This window comes from Cenococcum geophilum, assembly GCF_001692895.1.
Source record: "Cenococcum geophilum 1.58 unplaced genomic scaffold K441scaffold_8, whole genome shotgun sequence".
In the NCBI taxonomy this organism is placed as follows: domain Eukaryota; kingdom Fungi; phylum Ascomycota; class Dothideomycetes; order Gloniales; family Gloniaceae; genus Cenococcum; species Cenococcum geophilum.
In genome coordinates, this window is record NW_027137566.1 from 980,845 (window position 1) to 996,637 (window position 15,793).

At 41.6% G+C, this 15,793-nt stretch overlaps 2 protein-coding genes across 2 annotated transcripts; one reads left to right on the forward strand and one right to left on the reverse strand.

The window, feature by feature from the left end:
* Positions 1-230: 230 nt before the first annotated feature.
* On the forward strand, positions 231-2,573 carry K441DRAFT_685025 (STE-domain-containing protein; the record flags this gene model as incomplete). The annotated part of the gene is made up of 5 exons (XM_067651838.1): positions 231-366; positions 453-552; positions 630-2,135; positions 2,193-2,276; positions 2,333-2,573. 5 exons carry the CDS (start codon positions 231-233, stop codon positions 2,571-2,573), a joined length of 2,067 nt encoding a protein of 688 aa, XP_067507468.1.
* Positions 2,574-7,077: 4,504 nt separating this feature from the next.
* K441DRAFT_693823 (uncharacterized protein) lies at positions 7,078-9,768 on the reverse strand (the record flags this gene model as incomplete). Its single annotated transcript, XM_067652676.1, has 2 exons — positions 7,078-9,011; positions 9,182-9,768. 2 exons carry the CDS (start codon positions 9,766-9,768, stop codon positions 7,193-7,195), a joined length of 2,406 nt encoding a protein of 801 aa, XP_067507469.1. The 3' UTR covers positions 7,078-7,192.
* Between the last annotated feature and the right edge of the window lie 6,025 nt (positions 9,769-15,793).

Genomic DNA, 15,793 nt, shown 5'->3' on the forward strand with positions numbered 1-15,793 from the left:
GACCGTTCACACTCCAGAGGCAGGCCCTCGATACGTTTCTGTTCTCTTAACATATCTCAAACCATCGCTCATCGTTTTCCTTCGCTTTACGCTTCAAAATCAATTATTTCCACCTGGCAGGACCTGTTACAAGAGCCTTATCCGTCTCAATTCACACCCTTCTATCAATACGCCTCGTCTAACGTTGGATACTGCAAAACAACCAAGACGACAGAGTCGTGTTGCAGAGCATGTACTCCAACGCCCATGCCGCCATGCCGCCTCCACAGTCGAGATCGGTCGCCCCCGAAACCTTCTTATTAGACCAGGACGCTCAGCAAAGCCTTCCACCAGACTCAATCGTCGCCCTACAACAAGTCGATAACTGTAAGTGTCTCACAGATACGCTTGGCCCGGATGCTCAATTGTCTCCGCTGCCTGTATCGCCGCTCCTGATACTGACCGTACAGCAGTAAAATACTTTCTCATCTCAGCTCCGGTAGACTGGCAGCCAGATCAATATATTCGCAGATTCTTATTACCGACTGGCGAATATGTATCCTGTGTGCTATGGTATGTAAAGAAACTAACTGCGCGTCGCTGCTTACCGCAGTCCAACCCACCAGCCTCGCCCGCTGATAGCTGAACAGGAACAATCTCTTTCACATTTCCGGAACCGACATTGTGCGATGTCTCTCCTTTCGATTCCAGGCCTTCGGCAGGCCCGTGAAAAACTCGAAGAAATTCGAGGAGGGCATTTTCTCGGACTTGCGCAACCTGAAATCCGGTACCGATGCCTCTCTGGAGGAGCCGAAAAGTGCGTTCCTTGACTTCCTTTACAAGAACAATTGCATTCGAACGCAGAAGAAGCAAAAGGTTTTCTACTGGTACAGTGTACCGCACGACCGTCTTTTCCTCGATGCCCTCGAAAGGGATTTGAAGAGGGAGAAGATGGGCCAGGAAGCGACAACTGTGGCAGTGAACGAACCGGCGCTCTCTTTCGAGTTTGATTCGTCGCAATCACTTTTCGAGCAGCTCACCAAGGCGCAGCAAACCAATTCTTCATCATTCAACAATAATGTGCAGACATACTCGCAATCGACGTCCCCAGTTATGCGAGCCATTGACTCTATGCCTCCACCGAACATAGTTCCACAAGCCATGCCGCCAACAGTCCCAGAAGAGACATTGAATCAGATGACTGCATACAATCAGATGTCGATGGCTCCTAGCATGGGTAGCACAGTCGTGAAAAGCAGAGAGCGCGAGTACGGCCAGATGCAGTATGATCGCAATGGAATACCACTTTCACAAATCCACCAGCGACACAGCTCAATGCCTGCGTACATGGAATACTCCCCAGCGCCCTCTTTCGTCTCTTCGCACTATGAGGACTACAGTACTCGTGGCATGTCCTTTGAGCCAATCACCCCGCCCCAGCACCAACTTAGCCTTGGAGCAGAGCCGGCCTACATTGCTAATGAAGATACTGGGCTTTACACCGCCATTCCTGAATTGAGTGTTTCGACCAGCTTCAATCCGTTAATGCAGCTGCCTCCATCAAATCTAATGGGGCATGGTTTCTCCAGCGTTACGCGACCATTCCCTCCTACGAATGTTTACTCTGTCATCGAAGGCTCGCCAACATACAAGCAGAGGCGGCGTCGTTCATCAATGTCAACCGGTGTCAGCGCTGCTGTTACGGCAACTGGCGGTAGCACTGCTCATGCTGTTCACAGGCCCAGCGATCTCAGGCGTTCTATGTCTAACTCGGTGATGCCAGTCGCTGAGGCTGATGAATCGAATCACAATTCACCTCAAAGCACTGGCAACAGCTACAATCAGATCGTCCCTGATCAGAAAACGATACTCGATCTTTCTCGACATGGAACTCCTCTGAATACCGTTGAGGACAGCCCTGTACAGCAATCAACCACTATCTTGCCGCAGGATGATCTGAGCAGCTTGGTAAATGGAGACTCTTACGAGGCCCCACTTCACCATGCGGCGGTCGCCCGAACTGCAGCCGCCCCAGGCGTGTTTCGAAGAGCTCGAAGCGCCACGATGATGGAGCTTGGGCCTTACCCGCAGAAATCTCACTCGTGTCCGATCCCAACATGCGGAAGGCTGTTTAAGAGGCTAGAACACCTCAAGAGGTAAGCGCCCGTAATTTCATGGTCCTTATATTTATAGCCGCTGACCGAAGCGCCCAGGCACGTGCGTACACATACACAAGAGCGACCATACGTCTGCCCATTGTGTAACAAGGCCTTCTCGAGATCCGACAATCTGGCCCAGTAAGTTGCTGTGCATTATTCATTTCTAAAAATAATACTGATTATCGTACTTGCAGACATCGTCGCACGCACGAACCTCGCCAAGATGGCGAGCCGCTTGCCAGTTTCAGTGATGAAGACCTTGAGAACGACGACGACCATCTCGGTTCTCTTGAGGAAGAGTCACCAGATTCAGGCAACGACTACCTCACATCCAGCCTAAGCATCCCACCGTCTATCTCTGACATACCTGGCCCACTAAGCATGGGTGTCAGCATGGGTCCTCCACAACAACTCATTTCTACCCACAATTACTAGTCCTTCGCTACCTTCTGCGGACGTGGCTAGTTCATCTTGCTATGACTTGCGCTGCATGGACTGCATAGAAGACGAGTCAATTTCTTTTGCATACCGCTCGCCATATCTAGATTTCTTATTACTGTTTTCCCTTTTCTTGCCGCATTATACTGCGAACTCTGCATTGCATGTGTGCCCGTTTGTCTTTTGGGAGGTACATTTTTTGACGGGGTGGAAACCGCTTATGACGCGATGAACGGCTTCTTTTCTTACTCTTCCTTCCCTTATCTTTTATTTCCTATTTCTTTATTTATTATAGTGTTTTCGACTTGTTCTCCTTGGGTTACATGCGTTGCAAAAAAATTTGGCTGAGCGGTTTTGCTCTCTGCGCGGAGTAAAGCGTTAAGAATACCCGGGTCGAAGAAGTTGCTTGGACTGTTTGGCCAGGCAGTGTCGTCGGTCGGCGCTCATGTGTTGATGGATTCGATTGATGGTAGCTGCCTCGGGGCTTTGTATTATAGGGCTGGAAAACTATTCAGCAGTTTAAGTACTGAGTGTCTTCTGTGGATTTGTGACGTTACTGCTTTGGTGGCTCACCCATGCGATAAGGTATCACTGTTCAACGACAGGGTCTATGTCTTACTCTTTCCCGCCGGTTGCGGTCTTCGTATTTGTGAAATGGAAGCGCCGGGTACTGCCCCGGAAATATCGATGTGCGGGCGGCTTAGTCGTTGCTAAACTACTCTCTACGTTCTCGGAGCCTTCAGACGCCTGCATATTGCGCTGCAAAGACTGAACGAGTCGTGCCTACCCAAATGTTTGGACAATCCATATTACCAGTCGTCATAAGGTGAGATGTTCGTATCCGTCTTTAATTCAGACTTTGCATACCAGCAACTCTTTCGACCAGGTATCCTGGTGGCTTACCGCAGCCTAAAGGGGATTGGGGAATGCTCTGGGAGGGCTTCAGTTGGGCTGGAAATAGTATTTGTCACTTTCTATGCGCGGCTCTAGAGCATTGATCTTGTTGGATTGGAGTGGAGCGGATTTGACCCCAAATCTACTCCATACGCCAAAAAGCTGGTCAGCTCCAGATCAAATATATACTATATATAGCAAGTCTTGGCAACGGGTGGGTGTTTAGATAAGAAGATTAATTAAGCTTACTAAATAGAGCCTAAATCGCTCAGTCTAATATAGAATCTCCCTCATCTTCTACCTTAATAGCCTTAATATCCTTAATATCCGGGCCGTCGAAATCGGACTCTGCACCTATACGAGGTAACTTGGCCGACGAACCTACTGGTCTTTGGAATCAGTGGAGCCAACGTAGAGACGTCGCACAGCGTGCGGGTGGGAGCTAGTGGTTATTAAGACGTTACGGGCAGTAAAAGGTTTTTATATGGGATAGTAAGATCTTAAAAGCTACTACTAGCGGTACTCCCTTATAGTAAATAACTACTATGCTCTTATCCTGAGCCTACCTATATAGATGCGAATCGGATTTAACGTCCCCTAACCCCCTAATTAAAGATATCGACGACCCTTTATAACCGACGAACAAACGAACAAGTAAACATACTCCTTCCTAACCTAGGGCGATACGCGCCCGCGGAGTATAATAGGTCACTCGCCGTCAATCGCACTATGCTGCCTAGCAGCCTAGATAACGGCCACACGGTTTTACTATCTCCTCTCTACAGACTCCCTCCTAGAGAGGGCCTGGCAACTAGGGCCCAAGCGGAAAAGATACCGAGAGCATTACACTACATCCCGCTCGCCTTTTAGTATTACGGTGCCGGTTATAGATAAACCCCCCTTGCGCCTTCGATAAGCTCTAGGGGAGGATAAAGTATAAATAATAGCAGTCTACGGGAGATAGCGTGCAATAGAGGACGGACAAGACACGGGAAACTACTAGCATATAGCAATCAACCGTAAGGCCTAGCTAGGACGTAGTGAACCCTAGCTCTAGACGGGCTAAGAAGAAGGACGCAGTAGTAACCACGGAGATCCAACATCTAGCGGAGGTCGGGACGTAGCTGCTCAGCTGAGCTACGTGCGGAGGTAGTTAAACTGGGGGGTCTTCATCCTACTAAGGTGGCTCATAGGGTTTTCCCCTAGGTACGGAGTAGTCTGCGTGGGTTAGGATAGGATCCGTATTAGAAGTTAATTAAAGATTAATATATATATCCTTAATATCCTTAAAGGCAGTGTACGCGTCGTCGTCGCTATTATTATTTTTATCCGAATCTAGCTTAATTGGCTCACTTGGCTCCGTCGGAGTATCCTCTACTTCTGCTACTACTGCCGCCCTTATGATATCCTCTATGGCTTTCTTATACGCAGTAACTCATGCCTTTAAGGCCTCCTTTAGTAATATTAATAGTAGTACGGGCTCTCCTTCTATAACTCCTACCTCTAGATTTGTCGACTGTAAAACCAAGTCAGGAAAGGAGGAATAGTGTATAGATTAATCTATAAAGAAAAGAGACTATATATATATAGGGTGAGTAAGTTATAGGACCCTTAATCTAACTCTAATATAGTTAATCAATACCGGGTCGATAAGACTATTAAACGAGCCCTTGACTAAAGGGTTATGCTAGTGGCGAAGATACTTATTTGCCTTAATAGTAACGGTCTTCTAAAAAAATCTATAGCTACTAAAGAGTTACATATTCTTATCTAATATAGGCGGTACTATAAGGATATTAAGAGCGAACTAGGTAAGATTAAGTTAAATCTTATAGCGATCTAACTAGTATTATATAACATTAAAGTCACTAGAGTTATCTATATAAAGGTAATATAATTCTAAATATTCCTATAAGCGATTAATAGTAGTAACTAGCACAGCGGTGTTATTCTTAGGGTATACTATTTTAAAGTAGCAGAAGGGGAATAAGCAGGCGCCCTAGATTCTATAGCTAATATACTACTTACCGGATGGCAAGTTGGTAATAGATTCCTTAGAGTTACTAATTGGATTCATATTGTACGCTAACCCCTTAGCCTTACTTCAAATTAGGCGTAGATATAGAGCTCCTATGAGCCGCCGATTGGCACCAAAAAGACCGGTCCTATTGACAGCACCAATATATAGCCTCAAATTCCGGTCAACACTCATCACTACGTCGCATGNGCACATCACTATAACGTTACGTACTCTGCTGCAGAGTATCACGCCATCAGCCACCTAGACCTCGAACAAGCCGCCCGCAAGCAAGGTGTCGCTTTCAAACGGGGCGACATTCTGCTCGCCCGAACCGGGGTGATCAATGATATAACGAGTGCTCCGACCCATCAAGCATGATGCCTTCTTCATCAGTCCCAATAAAGCATTTGTGGGCGTTGCTCTAACCCCCGAAGCAATTGCCTGGGTTTGGACCCCCATTTCGCGACCATTGCAGGCGATGCTCTGACGTGGGAAGCTATCCCGTATCCCAACGATAGTCCATGTAAGCTGGCCCCCACTGCCGTATTATATTTATATCTCGGAAGTTCAAACCTCGACTTATTTGCTTGTCAGCATTCTATCAGTGCCTGCTCACTCTATGGGGCACGCCCATCGGAGAGCTGTGGGATCTGGAAAAACTAGTGGAGACTTGCGCGAGGCTGGGCCGGTATTCCTTCTTTTTGACAAGTATCCCGTTGAAAACGCAGCTGCGATAACCATCTGAAGATATCTAGAGCAGTGGTCTTGTTGGAGCGGGGTCTATTTGGAGCTCCTGGTTGGATTAAGGCCTGATGTGGATTTGGATTCGAGCTTCCAATTGGTGGATTGGAGTGGATCTGGTTGATTTGGATCTTGGAGCTATCAACCGGAATTTGAGGCTATATATTGTCCTAATTGGTGCTGCCAATAGGACCGGTCTTTTTGGTGCCAATTTGGAAGCGATGGCCCCCAGCAAGAATTTATAGAAGTGGTGGAGAATATATGTGTAATTGGGAAGAAACTGGGGAAACCTGTTGGGAGTATGGGCACCGGCGAGGATCTGTCATGGAAGCGGATAAAGCAGGAAATGGAATTTTTGTTGGTTTCTTTTGATTACAACGCACCAATCAAAGGATTTAAAACTAATTTAGAGAACGCGCAGCGGGGAGTGGAGTGTGTAGTCAAGTTATAGAGTTGTTAAGTCAGCTGAAGAGTATCATGAAACATATTTGCTTTGAGTTTGAAGTATATGTCACTGAAGCTTACTTTCTGCCAGGTGAATTACTAAACCTAAACGGACTAATATATAGTACATACGCTCATGTAACGAACTTCTACGAGCCTACAGGGTTGATAAGACACCTATACAGCCAAGCAGGCTTGATAGCCTTGCTTGATGCCTCTGGAAATAAAGTTATAACTTGGAAAATTCTCCAAGTTAAAGAAACTAATATCTCTAATAAGCAGTACGTGATTTCGTGCCGTGAGTTGAAGCATGAGAAGCAATAAATTACCCATGAAAATCGTGTAAGTAAGAGATACTAAATATTCAGAAGTCAAAGACAGCAAAAGATAGCTCGATATAGCACTGATACGGTAAGCCCACGCTTGAAGTCGGAGTGAAACCTGAACCATTACATCCTCTAACAAACAACATTAATAGATAGCCATCACAAATACTTTGAGCCATTCCTCGATGTGTTCACATGATACGAAATTCCTCTGTCTTCGCCTGAATCTCGTCCGTTGTAATGCCAGTAACAGCTTCGCCATCCATCCTGCCGTAGATGAATGCTTCGCCAATAAGCTTGTAGTTTATCTGCTTGTCTCCATCTGTCTCACAGGCCCGGAGAATGCATGGCACACTGCAACCGAAAAGAATACAAACGATATCTCCGAGCTCAGTGCCCGGAGGACCAATCCCTACAAGTTTCTCCTCTTTACCTTTCAAGCCCGCTTCAAGGACAACTCTGTTCCATGTAACCGCCTGAACTCGCTTCAGGTAATCCTTAATAATTTTTGGAGGCTCCCCTGCGAGCAGTTTGTGAGTATTGATGTGCCCATTCGGAGTGTCCTTCACGAGACATCTAAGACAAGCTCTATGATACCAGCTAGGCGGATTTCGCCCATCTGGACCCCTGTCCGCAACCAAAGTGCGCCAGACCTTATCCGGCACAGTATCGACCACATCATTGTCCCCTGTCCATCCAAGCTTCTGCAGAGCTTTCTGGGGTATTACTCCATCCGGGATTGGGTCTGTTCGCCACGTGACCTCGCTCATTTTGAATCCTGTGACATATATGGATGAATCACGCCTCTGAATAGCCAGTTTTCTTGACTGGGTGGATGATACCGAGTCTGATGTTCCTGATCTTCGAGGCTGGGTTGCGAATCTACCCGCTAGAATTTCAGAGGCATCTTTCTTAGTCTGAATCGGGCCGTTTTTGTTTTCGATTGGGCCTGGGGGTTGGCGTTCCTGGTCCGTTCCCGGCTGTGGTAGAAGCACACTATTGGTATTTGCTTGGCTTGTTGTTAAGGCTGTATCAATTGTCTGAAACTGAGATGTGTTTCTTTGTAGAATTAAATCGGGTAGGATTTCTTCGTAGCTGGCTTTGGCTGAAAGTGTTAACGGGTTTGATAATTCACCGTGTGCGTTCCCCGATGGCGGCCTGCTGGCTAGTTGGTTACTAATATCATGAATAATTGTAGCTGGCTCTTTGGTGACAAAGGAAGCATTATTATTAGCGTTAGAAGTCGAGGGTCTGGTCGGAGCCGAATGGTCTATCCCAAAGCTTACTTGGGCGGATTTGTCGTGGGAGGCATTGTAGAATTTTGCTCCTGGTAGGCCAACAAAACTATCTCCGTTCTTGCGACTGCTGCCTTCTTCTTGTCTGCCGTAGGTCGAGTCTGGAGCTACTTGAATCCAAGAAGGCAGAACAACTGGCCTGTCGTAGTTACCGTTCACCCCTTTCTCCTTTCTTGGAGGGAGGGCCCACTGACGGCAGATAATATCTAAAGACCCGTACTCGAGTATGACCCATCTTACAAAATCAGTATAGACTTCGAGAAGATCTTTACTGTAAGAGGGCTTTGGTGGAGGATTTTTGCTGGCAGCCCGGGCCGGGGCCACGGAAGACAACGACGAGGTTTCCTTGGCCATATTGAGCAGCGCATGGATTGTGTCTCGTGGATCAGATGTGTCGAATGTTGATAGTGATGATACCAAAGCTTCAAGCCCCTTTAAAGGTTCATATAGGGTACCATCTGCGTTCTTGAGGAAAGTGTTACCAATTTCATCGACTAAGATTTTGGCTCCAAGAGGATCTAGCTCCGTGATTGCGTTGTACTCTCGTATAAACTCTTGCTTGCCTTCGAAGAGCTTACGTATTTGCTCAAAATGTAGAACAAAGAGACTTATTGCATCGGCGAAGTCCCTCCAATGGACCTCCTTCTCACCACAGTGGACAGTTGCATCTTTCGCGAGAGCCAACTCTTGAATCACCCAGCGGCGAGAGAACCAGCTGCTACGCATTAAGTATACCAAGTCCAATGTACAGCAGTCTCTGGCTTAATCAGTTTGTCAAGCTCATATTCTCTGATAATATCTTTGATAAACATCATAGCTCTGTCTGTCCGACCATCCGTATCGGCCGAACCTAGCCAAATGCAGACTCTATCTGCCATCGTGTACAACTTGGCCATCATCGCCACTTGTGATTTCTTCTCCTCCTCATCTGATTGGTTGATGCAAATTGCGTCGACCCATAACGCAATTGGGAGGTCCTTTCGGCGAAGATGTCGCAAGGCTTTGTAGAGATTAGGTTTGATGTAGAGTCGCTTACGGTTCACGAGGATGTCGTATACGTTGTAAATCGACTTAAGCTGAGGCATTTCGTCTTCATGAATGAAGATAGGATTATTAGCATCACCATCTCCCCAATGATAGGAAAGCGCCTCAAATTCGTAGGTTTGTGGGAGGTCCTCGAAGGAAACCGTATCAAGTGCAACAAGTATTTCTGCTTTCGGATCTTCCGCTGGATTGACGATAAGGATGCGAATTTGTCCTTCTCTTAGCTTGTCATAGCTTAGAAATTTTGATTTTTTAGCTGCTTGGAGAATCCTCTCTCCTACTGTTCGAGGTCTACCTGATGTTGGCGAGGACGGCTCTTTTCTGGGTCCGTGACGCTCCCTCTTCTCAGCAGTTGGTTTCTCCCTTGGTGGTAATTTAAGCTTCTGTTTTGGCTTGGATGGGCGGTGGGCCTGTGACATTGTAGTCATCGCTAAATTTTGTATTTGAATACCAAAGTACGGGGCGAGAGTTCTTTAATGGAGTTCTTGAACTGGCGTGCATATGCAAAGTGCAAAAATATTTTCTAAGAAAATAGCGTGGGAATCACTAGTCGTAGGCAACTTCATTGAATCTGGAGGTCATACGGGGCCCTCTAACTTAATAATGGGAATACTTTCGGCAGGCGTAACAGGGCGAGTCGCTGGCGTGCAGTCGTCCCGGCTGAATCCAGCTAAAGTGTCTGGCTTGTGCAAGGCTGAGACCGCCATCGAAGCTGGACGAATAGTTGCACTTTGATAAAACATCTGAAATTAAACCCTTCAGGAGTGATATCAGCCGTACAGCCTGACAATCTTGAATTGTTGGCCTAAGCCCCTCGACAAGGCAGTCTTCTCAACCTGTATAGCGATTATTTGGCCCGGAATGCCTAGCCTTTAATTCTTTTACTAGTACACAGAAGCAGCATCACGCACGCGAAATGTGTTATAATATAGTCATCACTACACCGAGTATCTGAAAATGGGATTAGGGTCGAGTTCAGTAGGCTTTGGGGCGGAATACTCTGGAGAGCTGCTAGTGAGGACAGAAATGGTCTACTTCGTAAGGAAAGGGCCCTGAGGCAGCCAGTTGTGGGGGGCGATGTAAATATCGATTGATGTAGACGGTCCTAAACTGAGCCGCTGCGTTGTGCCTTTGTTGTGCGATCTGCGCCTATTATCCATGATTCTAGAGAGGCCACTTACAGGTGAGCCTTACAAGTCCACATCATTGTGTGCGCCACAGGCAAGGGAATTCAGCTCTGAGCCAATAGTCTGTTTTGCCTTGTTAGTGGGGGCGAGGGAGGGCGGCAAATCTGCATAAAAGTCTGCAATGTAATGTCGCAGCCTCCAAATCTCGTTTACGTTGCCTTTCTGTGGAAGTGCCTTAAAGGGCTATGTTTTCAAAAAAGGGGGTTGCATATCTAATAACGATATCAACCCATCACACTACCCGCAGCCAAGGAGAAGCGTACTTGAACGAGGTGGTGGTGAGTGGCTGATTACTTGGTTGAGTTCCAATGCTTTTGCAGCGTTAATGTTCAATTACGCAAGCGGTCCACTTCTTTTTGATGGTGAAGTGCAGGAAGATACGTCCTCATCGTAACCTCACCAGATGCCTGCCTGCCCAGTGTATAACGCACCACGCGCAGTGTTTTCTCTTTGTAACAACTTCTGCGCCGTGCAGTCAACTCTCGTTATAGCGATGTGTTTCGTCGCACCAATTTTGATCGCTATAATGAGGTTAACGTAATCGGTAAGTAAGTTTGCCACGCAAGTAAGCTCGCCACCTTAAAACTCACCAAAAATTAGAAAATTCACACTTTAATATCTTAACAACCACTAAATAATAAATTCTAATAATTTAGATTTGGACTTTCATATACGCTTTACAGCTCCTATTAAAGTTATATAGTTATTGGTTTAGTGGTTTTTAAAATATTATAATTTGGGGGCCAAAATAAAGCTAAATTGCTGTATCTTAAAAACTACTAAACTAATTACTATGTAACTTTAATAGAAGCTGTAAAGCGTATATAAAAGTCCAAATTTAAATTATTAGAATTTATTATTAAGTGGTTGTTAAGATATTAAAGATAAATTTTCTAATTTTTGAGGTGGCCAGCTTACTTGCGTAGCCAACATACTTAAGTTACCGATTACGTTATTGGTATACTGAATAACGTAGTTCCCCAGTGAGCTGGCCACCCTAGAGAGCCGGCCACCTTAAAAACTTACCAAAAATTAAAGATTTCATACTTTAATATCTTAATAACCACTTAATAATAAATTCTAATAATTTAGATTTAGACTTTTATATACGCTCTATAGCTTCTATTAAAGTTATATAGTAATTAGTTAAGTGGTTTTTAAAATATAATAATTTAGCTTTATTTTGGCTCCTAAATTATAGTATCTTAAAAACTACTTAACTAATTATTATATAACTTTAATAGAAGCTATAGAGCGTATATAAAAGTCTAAATCTAAATTATTAGAATTTATTATTAAGTAGTTGTTAAGATATTAAAGTATAAAATCTCTAATTTTTAGTGAGTTTTTAAGGTGGCTAGCTCGCTAGGGTGGCCAGCTTATTAGAGAACTACGTTATTATATAATATATTATATAAGCTATATATCTAGGGTCCCCTACCGCTATCTAATAACTACCTTTTGTGTAATATACCTCTTAAACCGTCCTAAGTGCCGTATATTAGATATAGGAGCGTCTTTTTAGTATTCTTTAAACTAGAGTAACACATATAAAGCTTTAAGAGCCTACTTTAATTAGTAATAGTAATAACTATATAACTGTCGACCTAAATTAAATTCCCTTACTACTATTATACTACTGTCTAACGACCTAAATCGTCTATACGAACTATATCTTAGTTGTCTCTTAACTTATAGCTAAATATCTTATCAAATATCTTATTACCTATTTTGACTTAGTTGTTTAGACCTACCTAATGTATATAAAGAGCTTTTAGAGCCCTCTTTAATAAACAAAGTTTTATTCCTAATCGTCCGTTTAATAGTTATAAGCCCGGGCCGTCTACTGCATTATCTTTAATTTAAAGCCTTTATTCCCATTAATTTCTATTATTATCTTAATTATAGATACCTATAATAACTTCTTAATAAAAAAACCCTCACATTATTATATTATCCGTTATCCTTATAAGCCTAAATAATTAAGATAAATAGATTAAGGTTATTAAGTTAAAAGTAAATAACAATTATCTCTAGAAGTATATTAACCTATTAATACCTAAGACTAATTTGCTATAGCTTAAAGAACCTATTTAAGCCTTACCTAAGGATACTAATAGCTAGGGGAAGACGAAGCTTATAGAGCTAGGTAAGGAGGGGAGGGAGGAGCTATATACTCTTAAATCTGACTATAAGGATAATATAAAGCTATATAGAAAACAGCTGTTAGCTCTTAATATATTGCACAGCTATATCCTAAGCTCTATTTTACGTACCTATCTTATCTATACGTTTAAATGCACTACCACTTATAATGTCTTAGTATCTTTTAAGCAGAGAATTGTACTAACTAATAGCGCTAAAAAGCTTTAAGTAGCTACCTAGTATATAAGGCTTAAGAAAGCGCCTTAAAACTAGAACTTTAAGGTCTAGTTATAGAAGTACAAGAAGGTATATATTAAGTGCAAGGAGCTAGATCTACCTAAGGTAAATAATAATAATAATTTAGTAAAAGACTTTATATACGTAGTTAAATCTATTATACCAAGCTAGTTAAAATATTAAAAGAATTAGCTTAAAAAGCTTAAGCAGAAGAAAAAGAAGCTTTCTACCTTTTTTAAACTAGTTAAAGTATACTAAAACTACTGTTGTATAGAGCTTGCCTAGAAGGGCAAAACCCTATAAGGAGGATCCTTTAGAGTTACCTTTAAAGATAAGTTAAGCGAGTTACCAAATTTAAACCTAAATTAAAGCTTTAATTATTAGTAGATAAGCAGAAGAAGGGAAGGTAACTACCACTAAAGTGCCTATACGGAAAACGTTACTACTATAATAAATACTAGTATATAGTAGAGTTAATTCTTTACCTATTTTAGTTTAAACTAAGTAACAAAATTTAGAAGAAGGTAGATAAGAAAATCGCTAATATAGCGCCTAAAATTAAGGCTCGTATTAAGCAAATTAAGAAGGATAATTAAGCTAATAAAAAGCTAAAGGATAGCAACTAGTAGAGTTCTTAAAAGCCCTATAGAAACTTTATAGTTTATTATATAGAAGCCTATAATATAGCTTCTAATTATAAGCTTTATAATAGTATTATTCTTAACTTAGAAACTAGTCTATACGTCTTTAATAATAGAGCTAGATTTATTAATAATATTAAGCCTACGTTAGAACGTATCTATATAGGCTCGCATATAGAAGAAATCGAAGGCTATAGTATAGCTATAGTTATAATTAACTACTTTAAAGGGAAGAGATAGATACAGCTCTTAGGAGCAGCCTTTATACTAGGCTTTTATACTAACTTAGTATATCTTAATAAGCTTAATAATAAAGGAGCCTACTAGAATAATAAAGAGAATATTTTCTTTTATGGCGATAATAAGACGTATGCCTATTATAGCCGCTACTATAGTTAGAACACTATTAAATATAATAAGCTAAAAAGAGACTTACTAAAGGCTTTATTTGCGACTTAATTAAAGCTAATAAAGTATTTATTAAAGCCTTTACTAAATTAGGCAGAAGGCTATATAAGAAAAGAAGCAACTAAGTAACTACCTTAGTTAGTAATAGACGCAATTTTAAAAGGCCTAATAATAGTAGAATATAAATTATATAGAGTGAGTAAAGCTTATAAAGTAATATTAAAAAGACTATTAATATAGTTAACAGTTCCTTTCTATAGAATTTACCTTAATTTAATACTTAGAATAGTCGCATTTAATAGCAATAAGTATATAGTACACTTCCTTAATAACGCGACGCGAATAAATAAAATAGAGATAATAGCTAAAAAGTCGTCCCTTGCCTAAATTATTATTAATTATTATATATTATTAAACAATAATACGGCTTTAAGGTAGCTATAATCTATATAAATAGGGAGATATCTCTTATAGGCGAATTTAAGAAATAGGTAGCTAAATAAGGAATTACTTTTAAAAAAAAAATAGCACTTAATACCTAATTGTAGAACGGTCTAGCGGAATAATCTAAGGGGGTAATTATATAAAAGGCTTAGTATATAAGAATTAAGGCCTATTTACTAGAGAAGCTATATCCTAAAGCCTATAAAGTAGCTACCTATTTACTTAATTAAACACCTAGTAGGGGACTTGGATAAAAGATACTCTTTAAAAAAAATCTAGTTAGTAATAGGTATTTTACTACTAAAACCAAATATAGGTTACCTATAAGTCTATAGCTATAGGGCCTATCTCCTTAAATATAATATTTATTAGCGACTTAGTTAATTAAGGCATGAGCACAGTAAGAGGGACGCGTAAGCCTATTTAATTAATAGTCTATAAACAAGGATCTAAAGCTAGAGAAAGGAAAGAAGACGGAAGGTAGCGCCGCTTAACGTTATATACAATCCTCTAGTTATATAATAGCAATTATCTAAAACTATATAAAGCTATCTACAATTATCCGCCATAATTTACTAATATCTACTAGTTTCCACTAGCGCCGTAATATTACCCCCCCTTCTAAAAAAGCCTGCCCTTAGGCTTTATATATCCGCATTATATCCATAAGGTATTCTTATCTTTATACTTAATAGACAGCTTATTATCTTCGCTATTCTAGCACTCTATTTACTTATTAAGGTACTTTAGGGGTCCGGGTTTATTAGGGTAACGGTTATAGAACTCTTAAAGCTTATAGGGACTATCTATAAAGTTCTATATAGGGTACTAGGTGGGGTCTGGGTTATATCCTTTCTAGATAACGCAATATTTTAATATTCCCCTTATAAGCTTACAGGCTAATACTTCTTTAATTTCCTATTTGTCATCACTATTAACTTAAATTAGTAGGGGAGGTTTATTCTTTTATCTAGGCAATAGGTTGTTTATAGCTTTTTATAGTTTATCTAAAAAGAAAATAAAGTAAACATCGGGAAAATATTCGCAGGATGAGATTCAAGTAGACTTTGGTTTTCGCGTTTCGCGTAATTGACATGCAATTTAACCAACTCGACACGCAATTGACCAACTTAACACGCAATTGACCAACTTAACACGCAATTAGACTAACTTGACATGCAATTAACTAACTTGACACGCAATTAGACCAACTTAATATGCAATTAACCAATTTGACACGCAATTCGACTAACTTGATATGCAATTGACCAACTTGACACGCAATTAATACGCAATTGACTAACTTGACATATTTAAAAGTTAAATAATACGCAGTTGACCTATTTAACAACTTTAAAAGCTAACTGTATATTCCTTAACATACAATTAAG